General features: G+C 43.3%; 1 protein-coding gene across 6 annotated transcripts in view; it reads left to right on the forward strand.

The window, feature by feature from the left end:
- Positions 1-18,141, forward strand: part of AOAH (acyloxyacyl hydrolase) — a 191,919-nt gene that overhangs the window by 140,986 nt on the left and 32,792 nt on the right. For all 6 annotated transcript variants that reach the window (XR_003679783.2, XR_008617356.1, XR_003679784.2 and 3 more), the window contains 2 exons: positions 9,765-9,801; positions 10,512-10,586. Coding sequence is in view for 2 of the 6 variants with exons in the window: in XM_024130149.3 (XP_023985917.1) it covers positions 9,765-9,801; positions 10,512-10,586 (112 nt within the window). In the remaining 4 variants the exon portion in view is untranslated. The remainder of the gene's footprint in view (positions 1-9,764; positions 9,802-10,511; positions 10,587-18,141) is intronic.

An 18,141-nucleotide genomic window follows, 5' to 3' on the forward strand; every position in this document is an offset into this window, starting at 1 on the left:
TGTGCTCCGCAACGGGAGAGGCCACAACAGTGAGAGGCCCGCGTACAGCAAAAAAAAAAAAAAGAAAAAAAAAATCCAATTTCTTATTTATCTTAGAAAATTAGCAGTTCTGGTAAACAGCCATGCTCCTGCCTGGCAACAATGGGTTGGCACTGAGTAGTGGCCTCCCCTTCAGGTGGATCATGTGCTGTGTGTCTGGCCGAGGTTTCCACTCTGTTCCATTCACACGTGGATTTAGCTACCTGGCTCCTGTGGCCATTTGAGAGTTCAACCCCGTCCCAAGTCTAATGGTCAGTGACTATTCAAGGGAAAGTGAACTAGGACTTTGATGAGCAACAGGTCAGAGGGTGTGAAAGTGAGGAATAGCTCCTCAGAGTTGACCAGGCCCTGGGCGTCCAGCAGAAGGACAGAAGCTGCCTCTGGGAGGTGTTCTAACAAGAGTAGACACGGGGGAGAAATCCATCCTGCTCTTAGGCCTGACTGAGAGGATTTTGATTCCTCAACAAGCACAAGAACTGTCGAAGGAGCTTGTCCTGGGCACAGAGACACCACTCTTCAGGCCTTACTCCAAGCCAGAAGGAACAGGTTGATGTCCTTCCAGTCTCCAGGCAGCTAATCGTGTTTCTCTCAGAAATACTGCCAAGGACCGTTGGTCAGGGCACAGCCCTCTAAGGCATCTGTTAGCAGGATGGGCAGATTCAGCTGGAGAGTTGTTTGAAGTGGCTATTGTTGTTATTACCTTTCTAGACTTTAGCTAATACTAAGTACTGCTTAATTAGTTCAGATTGCTTTAACAAAGTACCGCAGTGGGTAATTTATAAACAGAAATTTATTTCTCACTGGTCTGGAGGCTCAGGGTGCCTGCATGGGCAGGTTCTGATGAGAACCTTCTTCCAGGTTGCAAACTGCTGACTTATTGCATCCCCTGGGAGCATGGCAGAAGGAGAGTGAGCCAGCTCTCTGGCTTCTTCTTAGAACGGCATTGTTTCTTATAAGGGCACATCTTCACAATCTAATCACCTCTCAAAAGCCCCACCTCCAAATACGATCACAATGGGGATTAGATTTCAATGTACGAATTTTGGAGAGAAAAACATATTCGGTCCATAGAAAGCACATTCTCTAAGCCAGACATTATGCTAAGTACTTTACATACTCTATCCCCATTTAAACCCCACAGCAAAGTTAAGTAACTTGCCCAAGGTCCATTAGCTTGGTAGAGTTTAAACTCGTGTCCGTCTCCTACCAGATACACCAGAGCATGTCTGTCCCTGCTCCCCGCCATGCCATACTGTCCCCCCCTTTTGGATTCTAGCTGCTAAAACCACTATCTTGCTGTCGAGGACAGCCAGTACCTGCCCTGGAGGCAGGTGAATGTCAGAATTAGATACCTTGATCCAGCATTCTGTATCAGCCTTCTTTATCAAAAGTGGTCCTCTCAGAAAGGGAGAGAGGCAAGGAAAAAGTAAAAGAAGGATGAAGAGAAAAACTACAAATGAGTATTAATCCAGGCTTAGCTGAATTCAATTACACACACAAGGGCTTATTATTTTTATACACCCTCCCACCCCATAAGATCTCTGTATTGGAAGAAAAAATGTTTTGTACCTTAAACTAACTGAGCAACTGCTACTGTATTCTTGCCTTTATTCAGTCATAACCTGAATTAAATCATGAAGAAACATAAGACAAACCCAAATTGAAGACATTCTATAAAATAATTGGCCAGTACCCTTCAAAAGTGTCAAGGTCATGAGAGACAAAGGACTAAGGAATCAGCCCAGATTAAACGAGGCTAAACAGACATGAAACTAAACACATGTGATCCTGAATTGGATCCTGGCCCTGGTCATTAATGGGGCAATAGTGAAATATGAATGAGGTCTTTAGTGTAGACAACATATTGTACCAATGTGAATTTCCTGATTTTGATCAATTGCACTATGATTATGAAAGATGTTCACATTTAAGGAATCTGGATGAAAGGGTATGTGCAAATCCTTTGTTCTAGTTCAGCAACTTTTTGTAAATTATTTTGAGTTTTGGAAATTATTTCAACTTTTTGGAAATCATTTCAAAATGAAAATGTTAAGACAATTTTTTCTAAAGGCACAGAGTTTTAGAAGAAGCAAAGAAGTCACCTTTGCCAAACAGAAATAGGCCCTCAGTAATTATTTAATGAACCCAACCACTGGGTAGAATATTTGGTCTCAACCCAAGATGTTGACAGGAGATAACAGAAATTACTTATAACAAAACAACTAGGACATTTCTGTTTGGGAGCCATGATCCAGTGTGGTTACAACAACAAAGAAAGACTTTAATACCGATTTTTGAGATGCTTGATCTAAAAGGCAAATTACAGGGCTACAGGCATCAGAACTTGTTATCTCTCTCAAAGACCAAAAGTATCTCCAAGATACAATGTTTAATTATAATAGAAACTTTTGAAAGAGAAACATTTCAGTGTGACACATTTTATACAGAGGGACACATTTCCCTCCTTTTATTAGAGGACATCATTCCAGTTTTTAATACTTTCTGGAATTCCAAAGAATCATTAAAGAATGGAGACATTCTGATTCCAATGGGACTATTTCTTAGGATTTATTTTTGCAGCCCTTCCTGGCTTCTGCTTGTTCCATGCAACGCATCCAAGTAGGAGCAAGGCATCTGACAATGATTATAATGTGAGGAGTGTATGCTTTCTATTCTTCTGTTAGATCAAGATTTTCATCCTGTACCTCCTGAATCAGCACACCTGCAGAGGACAAATTCAGAAGCAAATATCTTACACTTTTGTATGTAATTGTCAATGGCAAGGGCTCCTGAAGTCCTAAGGAGTCTCCTTTCAATCGATCCCTTTTGTTTAGGACTTGAGATAAAGGACATCATAGGGAAAGCTCACTGCTACTTGTGTTGATAGTTTAAAGGAACTTGCCCGGGGTTTGCCGGGGTTTTGTCAGTTTCAAAGCATCTTGGGAGGTGCCTTTTACCTCTGGTCTTCTCTTTTACTTCCCTTCCTCTAATTTTCCATTGGATTTTGCCCCACCACTCCCTCTCTTTCCTCTCCAATATTGCAATAGCTCCTAGAAACAAAAAGGTGAACAAGACAAAGCCCCTGCCTTCAAGGAGATCATAAGTAAACAGAAAAGAGAGACAAGGAAGGAAACAGTTATGGTTCTTGTAAATTAAATAGAGGTAGGTTGAGGTCTCTGGAGATGAGAGACACAGCTCTGCCTGGAGAAGGAGTGGAAAACTTCAGAGAAGATACATTTGAGCAGAGAGCCTTGCAGGAAAAAATAGCAATCCAAAAACCATGGGGAGATGGTGACTCAGTGCATAGATGCTCCAAGGGCAAAATATCTTTAGGGAAGAAGGAGAGAGAAGTTCAACATGGCTGAAGGCTACTCGTGAAATTATGTAAAGTTTTGAGACCAGGAGGTAGATTAGAGCCGCTCTGGGAAAGCTGATATATTCTTTTAAAAATATATGTTTGGGGGAATCGTTTATCTAGTTTGTCACAGAAATTCGGAACCACACTTGTGAATTTGAAAGCATTTTCGGTAGTGGAAACACCATCAGAAATTGTCACAACAAACATTTATTAAGTACCTACTATTTTGAGCTGAAGGTCAATGTATTAGTCTGAATATTTCTGCTTATTGCAAGCAAAGATTTTTAGAGAAAAAAAGGAATTTAAATTTCTCATGGCTGATTTTTTAACTGGATTATACAAATCGCACTCTTCAAAATGCTTCCTAAATTTATAAGCAAAATCTACATTATTTAAAATCTAATTAGAGTTAAATGGCATTATTAGATTGATTTTAGGTCAGTGTATGACACCACATTTTTCATGAACTATTTATACTCTCTATAATGCATTTGGTTCCTGGTTCCGGGTATAATGGAGTAAGCAGACTCTACCCTGTCTGTCCCACTGAATGCAGCTATAAAACCTGGACAGAAGATATGGAAAAGGTATTGGAGGATGCTGGAAAGAAAATAGTAGCCGAATGAAGAAGCAAACCAGAATGAGGGGTACAGCCAAACCAGCAGCTGGCATTTTGTTGTCCTCCGATATCTCCCAACCTAGACTCAATGCTGCCCCAAACCCAGAAGTGGACAGTGGCATGGAGAGATGGCATCAGAAGAAACCCTCTAGTTCTCACTCTAGAAGTGGGAAAGGGGTCTCTTTGCAGTGACAGGGCAGCAGTGAGGAGGTGTCTAGAATTCTGGGTGGGGGGACAGTCTCCCCAGTTAGAAGAGCTGTGCTCCCAGGAGGGTGGAGCAGATCCCCTATTGCTTATTTTCTCACTCTGTCCTCTCATCTCTAGTTAATTTGTGAGACGTGCACAGGAGAGTGGGGGAAAGAAAGTTGGGGCTTAAGGACCAAAGAGGGGAGCCCAAGGAACTAGAAAGGACCGAGGAGCTCCTAGAGAGGGAGGAGCTTGGGAAAGCAACCCCAGAAAGTTGTGTGTGAACTCCTCTTGAGCTTCCTCTGGAGCTGCACATGCACAGATCTGATCCTTAACTGCATACCAAAGACTTTGAGACCTCAACTTGGACATAGACCACTGCCCAGGTCCCAGAATGGACACTCAGTGGCACAGACATGAGACAAATCAGAATAACACTACAGAGGCTTTGAGACTGGAACTGACATTGAAATCATAACCTCCCAGAAGGCTAGTTAGAACTTGCCACCTGAACCTAACTGGGTGGATTGCCTAATAAGACAAAAGTATAAGGCTCAGAGTCTTATAATATCCAAGATGCCCAGGATAAAATCCAAAATTACTCAGCATATAAGGAACCAGAAAAATCTCAACTCACATGGGAAAAGAAAACTAACAGATGTCAGATGTTGGAACGATCTGACAAAAAATTTTATAGCAGTGGTTGCAAAATGCACCTCGAAGTCCTTTTTACAGGTTCTCATGTAAGAACTAGATCTTATAATTCACATATTCTCATTTAAGAACTGAAATAATCTGCTTCAGTCATTACTAATGTCTAGTAATTGGTACCTGAAATGGGTTACTAGCTGAGATGCTGATTGCTAGCTGTTTAGACCTTGAGCAAGCCTCTTCCCCTCTCTGGGCCTCATCTGTAAAGTGGGCTACCTGATCACATACTCTCAAAGGTCCACCTAGCACTGATGCTCCAAGACTTTGCACTCGACGTCTACGGAGTGCCAAGAGGCAGAGTTATAAGGCTAGTGATGCTGAAGCCTGAGGGCCCCTCACTTGCCTGGTAACCATATGGATTTGTAAAATTTACCGACTTGAGATATTGATTAAGACTTGTGTCTCTTTGCACTCTGGCTTCTCTTTGTGTCAGGTCTCATTTTTGTGTTTTGTGTTCTTTTCCTTAGAGAGGGTCCTCCAAATTATATAATCTTCAGAACCCAAAACCTGGATCTGCCCCTGTCCTATTCAGAGAGTTATAACAAAGATGGCACTAAACTAGAGATTTGTTTCTGAGTTGTGTCTAGAAAGCATCAGATATTTTATTGGGAATTAGTTGCCAAGTTCTTCTCTTAGGACTTCAAGAGAAGAAGCACCTACTTTTCTTTCAGTGCTCAGCTTAATACCACTTCTTCAGGGCTTCTCAGAATCCCTAACACTTGATGTTCATTATTTATGAATAACTCTAAGCCTCACAAAAACAGGGACCATATCTTTCCTATTGACTGATGTGTCCCCAGCATCTATTACAATGCCTGGCACATAGTAAGTACTCCATAAATGTTGCTGAATGAATTAAGCTAAGAAGACCTATTATACTTATACTTAAATATACCCCATTAATTTATTTATTGATTTTTGCTGTGTTGGGTCTTTGTTTCTGTGCGAGGGCTTTCTCTAGTTGTGGCAAGCGGGGGCCACTCTTCATCGTGGTGCGTGGGCCTCTCACTATCGCGGCCTCTCTTGCTGCGGAGCACAGGCTCCAGATGCGCAGGCTCAGTAGTTGTGGCTCATGGACCTAGTTGCTCCACGGCATGTGGGATCCTCCCAGACCAGGGCTCGAACCAACCACTGCGCCACCAGGGAAGCCCCCATGAAGAAGTTGAGACTGAGCACTTACTCTGGGCCAGACACAAAAACAAAAAATTACAGGCTTATTTAGAAGACCGTTAAGAGTGTCTTACCAGTTGATTCGAATGTCCAGAATATGAAGCACTTGCTGCTGTGGTCAACACTGATCCAGCAGTGGGAATGTAAGCTGAAATTTACTCATGAAAGACAATCAGTGCTGAGATTATGGGAAACCCTTCTTTACTTGCAATGCACTATGCCTTATTTAAAAGGGACTGAATGAGCCAGAATTCAGACTTTTGTGGCCAATAAGGACCCTATTCTTTTCTTAATTGGGGACAGGTAGATTCTCCATTGTACCACCTTGACAAATAAATTAACTGTCCCTATTTCAGAGTCAAAACTTTTCCATTTCTCTGAACTATTATTGTAGAGACCAGGTATGGACCTCTTAAGGGTAGCACCAGTTCTTCAAATGCTCACCTTGTTTCGCTTCATCCCACAGGCTAGAAGCTATCTTTCTCTCCTACTTACATCGTCCTGTTCCAACTACTTTATTAAGTATTTTCTGTAATAGTAGCAGCAGCCGCAACAAAATCAGCAGCCGAGAGGACGTCTATACACAGGAGGAGAGAGAAAAGAGCTTGGGAGGGAGACAGCAAATGATGATGAGGCTGGCAAAGGGATAGCAGAACAACAGGAAAGGGGGACTAAGAAGAGAAAGTGACATGGGAATTACATAAACTCATTACATAATCTCATAAAACTGAGATTTCCAAAAGGAAATGGAAATCGTGGAAGGTGCCACAACTCTGGAACAAAGAAAATTCTGTGCTCCTGTTATAAGCACCCACCAGAAAAAATAAACATTTGGGTAAGGAAGAGTGGGCACTTCCTCTCTCCTTGGGTGGATGTTTGTGATTGCCACTTTTTTTTTTTTTTGCGGTACGCGGGCCTCTCACTGTTGTGGCCTCTCCCATTGCGGAGCACAGGCTCCGGTCGCGCAGGCTCAGCGGCCGTGGCTCACGGGCCCAGCCGCTCCGCGGCATGTGGGATCTTCCCAGACCGGGGCACGAACCCGTGTCCCCGGCATCGGCAGGCGGACTCTCAACCACTGCACCACCAGGGAAGCCCTGTGATTGCTACTCTTAAATCCACTGCAAGCCGTTGCCATTGGCCTGCCGTCTTTGCCCTGAGCAGCAAGGATGCAGGGGTGTGGGTCCAGAGAGGGGCTGCCCATGTGGCATGCCATGACAGGTTTTCATTTCCATTTTCCTCAAGCTCTGTGGGTGCTCTACACCTCACATTCCCAGTTGTACTCTGGATAATGGGGAAAATTATTGGCCTGACCTGGTCCTTTAATTTTTTTTTCCCACTCATGGCTTGAGCTTTCATTAGTTTTCAGTTCTCATTAAGAGAAAAATCAAAGAGTGAGAATTAAACGCCTCCTGATTTATTAGTTTACTGAAAATGGGAAGATGAGAGTCCTGGGACTGGCACTGGATGAAGGGCCCAGAAGGTGAGATGAGTGAGCCACCGTAGGCTCCCAATGGCTGCCCTCCTTCTCTTCCCTCTTGGGAGCAAGAGGGAGCCATCTCACACCCAGAAATACTTTGAGTCTCTATGTTTATGACTCGGTGTTGTGAAATCTGGCACCTTCTCTGAGCCGAGATAATAGGCTCAAATCACATTGAGTTTTCTGGGTTTGGTTGCATTAAACCTTTCACCAGTGCTCGGTTATGTGTCTAACCCCACAGAGGCTAGTCCTCAGGTATAGAGGCTGTGTCCAACTCATCTGCTAATTCCCTACTATGTGCAAGGCACATGGCAAGTGCTCAACAAATGAATGGAGAGGGTGAATGAATGCATGCATGCTGAGATGAAATGACTGCCCTTAACTTGTGTGTCTGTGTGCATATTTAATACTACCCCGCCTCACTACAAAAAGGAAACAAAGACAGTATGATGATTCCTAAAAATAAATTAACCATAGCATTACCATATGGTCCAACAATTTCAGTTACCTAAAAAGTAGGGACTCAAACAGATACTTGCACACCAATGTTCATAGCAGCATATTCACGATAGCAAAATGTAGAAACGACCCAAATGCCCATCAGCAGATGAATGGATAAACAAAATGTGGTATGTACATACAATGGAATATTATTCAGTCTTTAAAAGGAAGGAAATTCTGACACATGCTGCAAATGGATGCACTTTAAAAACATGCTAAATGAAACAAGCCAGATACAAAAAGGTGAATATGGTATGATTCCACCTATATGAGGTACCCAGAAGAGTTACATTTATACCAACAGAAAGTAGTATGGTGCTATCAGAGGCTGTGGGAGGGGTATCCTCTAATGGATACAGGGCTTCAATTTGGGATGACAGAAAAATTCTGGAGATGGATAGTGGTGATGTTTGCACAGCAATATGAACGTACTGATACTTAACGCCACTGAATCGCACACTCAAAATGGGTTAAAATGGTTACGTTTATGTGTTGTATATTTTACCACAATAAGAGGGGAAATAAAGCGATATTCATTTATCGTACTAACATTCCTGAATCAGCCAAGAGAACATCAGTGCTGCCCATACAGCTCGCATCTAGCTGTATGTGGAAAAGGAGGCAGTCCCTGCATGGTCACACGGTTTTGAGGGGACATGGACCAGCATGCACCTCTTGGGTGTGCACTGCCCTTTTTCCCATGTGGATCTGCAGGAACACCCACTGGCCTTCCCCCCAAGCTTCCAAAGCTGGAAGTTACAGGAAAATCTTCCTTGCCCCTTGAATTGTACCACCCATCGGAGGATTACTCACTAATCGCTGCAGACTATCTTCCAAGGGGCAAAGAAACAGTAAACCTATTTGGGTTCACCCTTTCTAGACAGCCAGTCTAGAGAAGCACTGTCACACAAGGAGCCAGAGCTCAGCCTCACAGAAAGGACCGAGTTTGAATTGCAGCTCTCCGAATGATTAGTTGTGTGGCTACGGGCAAGTCACTTTAAGTGAGCTTCAGTTGCCTCATCTATAAAATGGGAATACTACTATGCCTACCTCGTACAGTGGTGCTAAGGTCTAAAGGAACTAATAATATAAGTGCTTAACAGAGTGTCTACAATAAAATGAGTATTCAATAAATATAATTTTCCTATAGGAGATGCATGACAGGTGGTAACAAGGGTGGGGGAAGGATGGTTATGCATGTCACTACAGGAGCTGAACTATTTCAACTCTACAATCTAAACCTTGCACGGACCAGCCAGTCAGGAGGAGCCTCAGGAGTGAGCAGGAAAACCGGCAGGCAATTAAATGGGGATTTCTAGGGGGACGGGCAGTTCTCAAATAATCCTTTTTACTGTACCTCTCATCCCTCAACTCATTCCTTAATCTCTGGGTAGTTTCTGTCTTTGCTGATAGATTTATACCTTTTTCTCACATCTACTAGAAAGTGTACCCATTCATGCTTAGGAAATGTCTTGAAACCTGTGACTCTAAAAATTTTAGGATTATGTTAATTATAATGCCAAGCAAACAGAAGACGCGTTAAGGAGAGTTGCAGGATGAAGTCATTCCTGTCAGCACGATGGTTTGGCTGACCTTTGAGTGTACAGTGATGCTTCTTCCATGATTTCAGTCAATCAATCAAACTCTCATACTGATTGTGCTGAATTGAACTTACTAACTTTAATTATTTTCTTAATTTTAAGGTGCATCTTCCCAAAGCCTGGAGAGATTTATAGAAAGGTAAGTGGAAGAGGGAGGGATATAAGAAGTTGTTTTTAGGTTAGGTTTCTATTTTGAAAAATGAATAAAAACTCTCTCTTGTTACCCAGTAACCACTTATACTGAGCATCCATAACTTGTTAAGTCACTTTCCATACGCTGGGAAGTTGTCACTTCTTGGGCCAGTGACCATAGGAGGTGATTAATTTACATGGGTCCATAAAATTGCATACAAAGTGGGTAAAGCTTAGGTCTGGCCAAAGTATTGCTTCTTAATCCTGCTTTATGAACAAGAAAACAATTTTGTGCTTGTATTGGACTTAAAATTCAGAAGCAAGGCCTTGGGTGTCCAGAATAGAAACCTTGATAAACCCTTGATTTTTCAAAGTTGACCACAGGTCCACAGCTGTAATAACGTCCTACACGTCTGGACACAAGTAACTCAGATAACTCACCTGTGTTTATTCATGACAAATTCTGTGAAAGATGCTATAAAGATGGTAGTGTGTCCCCCTACGGGAGACTTCAATCTACTCTTTTAGTTCTATGCATTTATGTGGTCTTTTCCTAATGGAAAAGTGGGTTAAAATTTATAGAGAAGAGGGGAAAAGGGAATGGTGATACTGGAATGAAAGAAAAATAGCAAAAAGTTCCCAAGAGGATGGTCATACAAAGATTCACAGCTAGGCTTCCAAGTGTTTGACATTCAGATTCCATCGATGGGTTCTCAGTTTGTCTAGGAACCAGCTGTTGGACCAACCAGCCATTGTCATATACGCCATGATTGGAAATGATGTCTGCAACAGGTGAGTTACTGAGAAAGGTTTGGAAAATTCTTTGACTCTGAGTTTCCCTGTCCTCTCAACTCGATCCACTCCATTACAGTAGCCTGCTGTGGAACTGAATTTCCCTATCTTAGCAAGTCCTAGGCACATGTGAAATCAACAAAACCAAGCTGCAAAGCAGAAAGACTTTAAGAATATCTGACCCATTAATTCTTTGCTCTGATTCATAACAAAGGAGTGTGTCATGATCAACTCTGAGTTATACCACAAGAAATATGTTAGTGCTAATCAAAAATCCAAGATTGAGAATCATGGCTTTTTAAATAAAATAAGGCAAAATCACAGCTATCTCATAAGAACAGCTTCCTCACTCATATTCTGATTTACTTACCCACGTGGTCGAGACAGCATAGACTTGGAACTTTGCAAAGAAACTGCGCATAATTCACAGCCAATCCTATTTATGCCCATGGACCATCGTAAGAAAGTAGTTTTGCTAAACTGCTAATATCAGTAGTGATTTCAAAATGTTGAATGCCTTCAGTCCCCCACAACATTTTGGAAGGCTTCTCGAAGTCTGTGCATACCCCTAAGAATATGCCGCACATGTGAATGCCATCTGTCCTGCGATCATGGCCAAAAAGGAAAAAAAAAAAAGGTGAGATCAGATCTAAAACAACTCCCCAGTCGCCACCCACCCATCATTTTAGTAAAACAGAAAAGCAAAGCCAAGAGAGGTGACATGACTTGCCCAATTAATCGACTCCAACCCAAGAGGTGCTAGAAGCAGGCCATCCTGTTCACTGCCCACCTTTTGCTTTCTCGTACTTCACTCACCAAGTTTCTAAGCCTGTGCTAAAAACATGGTTCCATATTATGAACGTGTGTTTGCCCTCATGGATACCTCCATGAGAGCTCCAGAACTCTTATGGTGAAGGAGGTGTAGGCCTAAACGGTGAAGTGAGTTCAGGGCAGGAGATACCACACTGCGATCCAGAGATACTGATATGCCCTGCCTTGGCAGCCCCTAGACTGGTTTCCCACTGTCTGTAGAACCCCAAGTCTGCCAAGACTACATGCTGAGGACCCGAGGTAGCTCTGTAATGACCCACCTGGAACTCTCCAGTAAATAGCAAACACCCCCAAAACCTTCCAAAAGCCAAGAGCCACACCAGTGTCTATCAGGTCATCCCCAGAGCAGCCCTAAGAAGCAATTGTGATTGTCCCATTTTACAAATGAGGAAACTGAGGTTCAGCAAGGTTAGGTAAGGAACTAGCTTCTGCTGCTATTGAGCAGCAAAGCTGAGAGCCCATCTGGGTTCTCTGACTAAATTCTGTACTCTTTCTACAGTCCACACTTGCCTTATTTGCTTTCTTTTATGAATTCACTTTTAAAGGTACATATTGACCACCTATGAAATGCCAAGCTGTGTGCCTGGCTCTGGGATGGCAAAGTGGCCACCATCCCTGACTCAAGGAGCTTATGGAAGGAGAAGCAATGAGCTTCAACCCCCAGTCCCATCACAAAACAGAGCAAACCTATGGTCAGATCAGCCAGTGCCCCTCCAACCTCTGGATCCTGTCCCGCTGGAGGGGACAGAGAACAAGCTGGTTATACTGCGTAAAAAACACCTGCAGAAAGAGTCTTTTAGTCCAAGAGCCCAAGAGCCCAAGATCCCTGAAACTGCACTTTTTCAGCAGAAGCTGTACATGCAGAGGCCCCTCCAGCCCAGTCCTGCTCTTCCTTTTCCAAGGAGCCAAAGGGCAGGCAGACATCAGCCAGAGACCCATGCCAGCCTCTCTCCCCGCCGGGGATCCGGGCAGAGAAGCAGTAAGCATTTGGGTGAAAGAATGGAGTTGGAAGTGTGGGATGTCCCCGCGGTGCCCACTTTGCAACGTCCTGTGGAGGGGTTAGAAAAATAAAGACAGATGGCAAGTATACCTCCCCATCTGCCAGAATGTCGAGGTGGAGGAGATTACCCCAAATGAGCAAAGTGATTTCATAAAAGCTCAAGCCAGCAACGAATTGCATAAGTCCATCCTGAAAAAACTTTTAGGATATTTGCTTGACTTTTCTCTTCTCTTTTTTTTTTTACAACGATGCTAGCTTTTACTAAGATAATGCAGCTATGTGCTTCTTTCTCAATTCTCTAAACAAACGTAGATAATAAATACTTGTTAAGTGAATGAAGGTCGTGATTGCAAGATAGCTTTTAGCATCGGGAATTCAAGAAGAAAGGAAAAATAGACAAACCTAGTTTTCTTGTTGTACCTCTACTCAATTTGGCCTAAGCTAACCCAACTTCTTTGGGCTTTTCCTATCATTGCCTTCAAAAGCTATAGAATGTGAGTGATACAGAAGGAGAAAAATTCCTGGAAATAGGGCAAGTATGAGTGAGCTACAGCCGCGGAGGCTTGGGTAACAAGGGCAGCAGTGAGAAATGGGAATGGCCTCAAGAATCTCAAGTCGTAAAGGGCGATGACAAACCTTCCCCAATATCCGATTACAACATCCCTGAAAAGAACATTGTAATTACTGGAAATGTGATAAAAAAAAAAAAAAATAGAAGCATCTAACACTAGCCACAGAAATTGACATGGTTCCATTTTTTATAGTGGACCTAGACATTATAAATTGAACATTTTTCACCTAACGGAGAGAGCCAGGGCCGCCCTACAGAGGTTGTCTGTGTCGCCGGCTCCCAAGTGTTTTTCTGCAATGCCGATGTTTCAGATGTCACCTAGGACAGCTGGTCAGCACTGCATTAAGAGGAAGCAGTCAAGATGCTGATAGATCACAGACTCCAAGGAGCCTGAACTGCCAGGAAACAATCCATTCTATCCAGTCAAGGGTGGAAAACCAGCAGAGAAGGGAGTGGATAGAACTCTGCTGCTCAGAGGAGTCTTCTCTCCCAGGCTCCTCAGTGAAGGTGTGGGTAGCCAAGGGAATAACGAGTTTCTCTACCAGCCAGCATGTTCCAGGCCATATCCTCTTTTAGGGGACCCAGGATCTCTATGCATCGGGTAATGTGGGCCCATTGAGACCCCACCCCATTCCCAGTCTATGTCAAGATGCCTCCTCAAGGAGGTTGGGTGGGAGGTCAATAATGTGATTACAACTGGGGGGCCTGAAGCAAAGGGCTACCTCTATTACCCGGATGCTTCAAAAATACGAAAGCTAGCTGTGAGTGAAATCTGAGCACTCAACCACAGCAGGTCTCTGGGCTTTCACTCTGGTTCTGGGCAACGTTTTCTGCAGAGGCTGTTTGCCTTCTTCCTTGAGAGGGGGGCACCCCTGCCATCAGCCATCAGTGAAATCTGACTGGAACACCCGCCAGGGTAATGAAACGATCGCATCTGGCCCTGCACCCAAGTCATGAGGCTTACCTTGCGTGATCAGGCACAATTCATTAGGACAGGGACAGACTCTGAGCCACCCAAAAGACGAGGCTCTTTATCTGTTCCAAGCCCACCACGTGTTCCTGACGTGTGAGAGCGTGGTGCTGGCCACCATCTTCTCTCCCATTATTTTCCTGGAATGAGCGTTAACGTCTCTCAACCTGGCTTTCATGGTTCTCCCCTGTAAGCCCTGCACCCTCAACCCCTCACCTCTCCAGGACTGACCTGCGTGAGCTCACCGGTGTGCGAGGAAGGGTGCAGGGCACTGCCGCGGCAGGCAAACGCGGGATGGCAAAGTGAACCCGACGTGGGCTCCAGAGCACCTGCGTGAAGAGGTTTAGACACTTTCAGCTCAGCCCATTCAGCCTTTGACAGCAGGGAAGGCCTAGGAGGTGTTTCCCAAACCACTGGGACTCTTTGGTCCCAAAATACTAGTGCTAAGTCCCCTCAAAAATCACTGGAGGAGAAAGAGTACACAGATCAAATGGCATTGAGAATTTTTCAGGGACAGAGTCAGAGGGACCATCTATGGTGTTCAGAGGAGGTGACCCACCACCTGTCACTGAGACCTTTTTGCCCTTGCCTGAACTAAGAATTGGTTAATTTTGCTATACACACTACAGGGTTTACCTGGCAATGCGTGTATGTAAATTATCTAGCTGTACGTGACGGAGCAAAGATGACTGGAGAATGTTCCAGCAGAAACACCAAGGCTTCCATTCTTCTTCTTTTTTTTTTTATTTTTTTATTTTATTTATTTATTTTTTTGTGGCATTCGGGCCTCCGTCTGCTGTGGCCTCTCCCGTTGCGGAGCACAGGCTCCGGACGCGCAGGCTCAGCGGCCATGGCTCACGGGCCCAGCCGCTCCGCGGCATGTGGGATCCTCCCAGACCGGGGCGCGAACCCGGTTCCCCTGCATCGGCAGGCGGACGCGCAACCACTGCGCCACCAGGGAAGCCCCGTTTCTTCTTTTTTTTTTTAAACTTTTTATTTTATATTGGAGTATAGCCGATTAACAATGTTGTGATAGTTTCAGGTGCACAGAAAAGCAGCTCAACCATACATATACATGTATCCATTCTCCCCAAACTCCCCTCCCATCCAGGCTGCTGCATAACATTGAGCAGATTTCCCTGTGCTATAGGTAGTTCCAGCAGGACCTATACAGTAGGTCCTTGTTGGTTATCCTTTTTAAATATAGCAGTGCGTACATGTCAATCCCAAATTCCCTAACTATCCCTTCCCTCCACCTGGGAACCATAAGTTCATTCTTTAAGCCTGTGTGTCCATTTCTGTTTTGTAAATATGCTCATTTGTATCATTTCTTTTTAGATTCCACATATAAGCAATATCATACGATATTTCTCTTTCTCTGTCTGACTTACTTTACTCAGTATGACAATCTCTAGGTCCATCCATGTTGCTACAAATGGCATTATTTCATTCTTTTTGATGGCTGAGTAATATTCCATTGTATATATGTACCACATCTTCTTTATCCATTCCTCTGTCGATGGACATTTATGTTGCTTCCATGTCTTGGCTATTGTAAACAGTGCTGCAATGAACATTGCGGTGCATGTATCCTATCAGACCATGTTTTTCTCTGGATATATACCAAGGCTTACATTCTGATTTCACTTAGCAATTAGCCATTTTGGTTATGCTTGCTTAATTTGTGAGGTGCCCTTTCATAAATGCAAGTTAGCTGAGATTCTTTGTTTATCATCAGGGTTGTGTCTCTAACTAAAAAAATAATCATTAAATAGGGAGTATGGGAGAGTTTGCTCCATCTTAACTCATCTTGCCTTTAGGTGGTTGGAGAGTCTTAGCTCAGCATCAGTGCTTTGTGCCAAAGAGTCGTTGTATCAGCAAAAGAAAAAAAAAAAAAAAAAAAAACCCTGGGATGCCAAGGCAAAAGTTAAAAGCCGTGCATTCTAGCTTTACCAATGACAGAAGACAGGATATAGACACCCAACTTGCTTTGTTTCACCCCTGCTGTCACACTCCAAACACACAGCGAAGATAAAACCTGGTTACTCTGAACCTTGTTCTCCTGGTCTGAACAAACGCACAAGGCAGCCTGAATCCCCTCCACAAACTGGGGTCCTTCTAGGTCTCTGTGCATCTGCAAATCAAGCCAAAGCCTTAACCAACCTTTGGCCCCTAGTAGGTAGGCAACCTCTTCTCAAATCCTTCTGAGTGCTTTTTATGCAGGCTGGAGAGCTTTTTATTCATAAAGTCGTATAATTTTCCCCAAAGTAATGAACATGAATATAGCATTTTATTCTACACGCTGGGGTTTTGTACAATGGGACAGCTCTTTCTCTTTCCTCCTATCTCTCTTTCTCTCTCTCAGAAAGTCCAAGGAACTCATGACCCAGTGCAGAAGCACATACGCCAACCACACCAAACGCCCCAAACATCAGACTCGCTCCACCTTTTCCTCTACGCAGCGACATATTGTTCCTCACAACCTGGCCCATGTGACCTTCACACCCATGGTCAGCCTGTCACCCTCTGGACAGCAACAACGTGAAAAGTCATGTTATTTCACTAAGTGAAATAGGTGGAGGGGAAATGACATAAAATTACTATGTTTTCTGCCCCTCCCATTAATATTTAGCTTTCTTCCTCATTTTACAAAGAATAAAACTGATATGAGAACCCCTTTCATTTTGACTGTTTCTCTGATTACAAAATAATGTTGTGAGAAGTTCAAATAATACAGGTCTAGGAAGTGGAAGTTTCTCCAGAATCACTCCCCCCTACCACCCCACCACCACTGCTTAGAGCTAACCAATAGAGATGTTTCCTGTATTTGCAGCCAGATTTTTTCTATGTAAGTTCTAATTTACAGACTGATTAATAGTCATTGAAATAAAATAATACTATGCTCACTGCTCTGTAATTTGTTCTCTTCGCTCAACAATACTTTTTAGCAGTCTTTTCCACGCTGAGACATACAGATTATTCTTTAAAAAAAATTTTGTTTTATTGAGGTGAAATTCACATAATGTAAAATTAAGCATTTTAAAGTGAACGCTTCAGTAGCGTTGAGTACATTCAGAATGTTGTGCAACCATCACCTATATCTAGTTACTTCATTCTTTTTAATGGCTGTATAGAGGTTTACTGCATGGATCTACTATAATTTATATAGCCAGGCTTTTTAGCTTTTCCCAATTTTATTCTATTCCAAGAAATGTTGTCATACTTGTATGTACATTTTTGCACATTTGTGGAAATGTTCTGATAGGACAACTTCCCAAAAGAGAAATGTCAAGGTCAAAAGTTAAGCCAACTTCAAATTTTGACACATTCTGAAAAATTCCTTCCAAAATGACAACACCAATTTCCATCTAGGAGCAGCTCCCTTAAAAGCGACAATAGTGGATACCCCTAGGGGCTTCTTTCTGTCTCCTCTTCCCATGTCTCTTGTGTCTCGGGTCCAGCTCGTGAGTAACGAACTTATTTGGAAGCTGTATCAAACTCCCTAGGGCTGCAGTGACAAAATATCACAAACTGGGTGAGTTCAAAAAACAAAAATTTATTCCTTCTCAGTGTTGGAGGCTAGAAGTCCAAAATCAAGGTGTCAGCAGGGCCATGCTCCCTCTGAAGTGTCCAGGGGAAATCCCTCCTGTCTTTTCATCCTTCTGGTGGCTCCCTGCAATCCTCAGCATTCCTCGCTTGTGGCAGCATAACTTCAGTTTCCACTTCCGGCTTCACATGGCCTTCTTCCCTATGTGTGTGGGTCTCTCCTCTTCTTAAAAGGACACTAGTCATTGTATTTAAGGCCCAGCCTAATCCAGTATGACCTCATCTTAACTGATTACATCTGCAGAGACCCTCTTTCCAAATAAGGTCACATTCTGAGGGATGCTATTCAGTCCACTCCAGGATCATTAGGTAAATCTGGAATTTTAAGGACTTGAAATAGAAAATAACTTACAGCATGATTCCATTTAGGTTAACAGCAGGCAGTTTAAAGCCTAAAGAGAATTCTCTTTTCAACTCCCAGGTTAATGCAGGTTAGCATCTTAATTCAAATTTGATATGTTCCTGAAGGCTTATACCAAAGGCAACGGTGCAAGACCTACTAGAGCATGGACTTGAGGACATGGGGAGGGGGAAGGGTAAGCTGTGATGAAGTGAGAGAGTGGCAGGGACATATATG

This window comes from Physeter macrocephalus, chromosome 5, assembly GCF_002837175.3.
Source record: "Physeter macrocephalus isolate SW-GA chromosome 5, ASM283717v5, whole genome shotgun sequence".
Classification (NCBI taxonomy): domain Eukaryota; kingdom Metazoa; phylum Chordata; class Mammalia; order Artiodactyla; family Physeteridae; genus Physeter; species Physeter macrocephalus.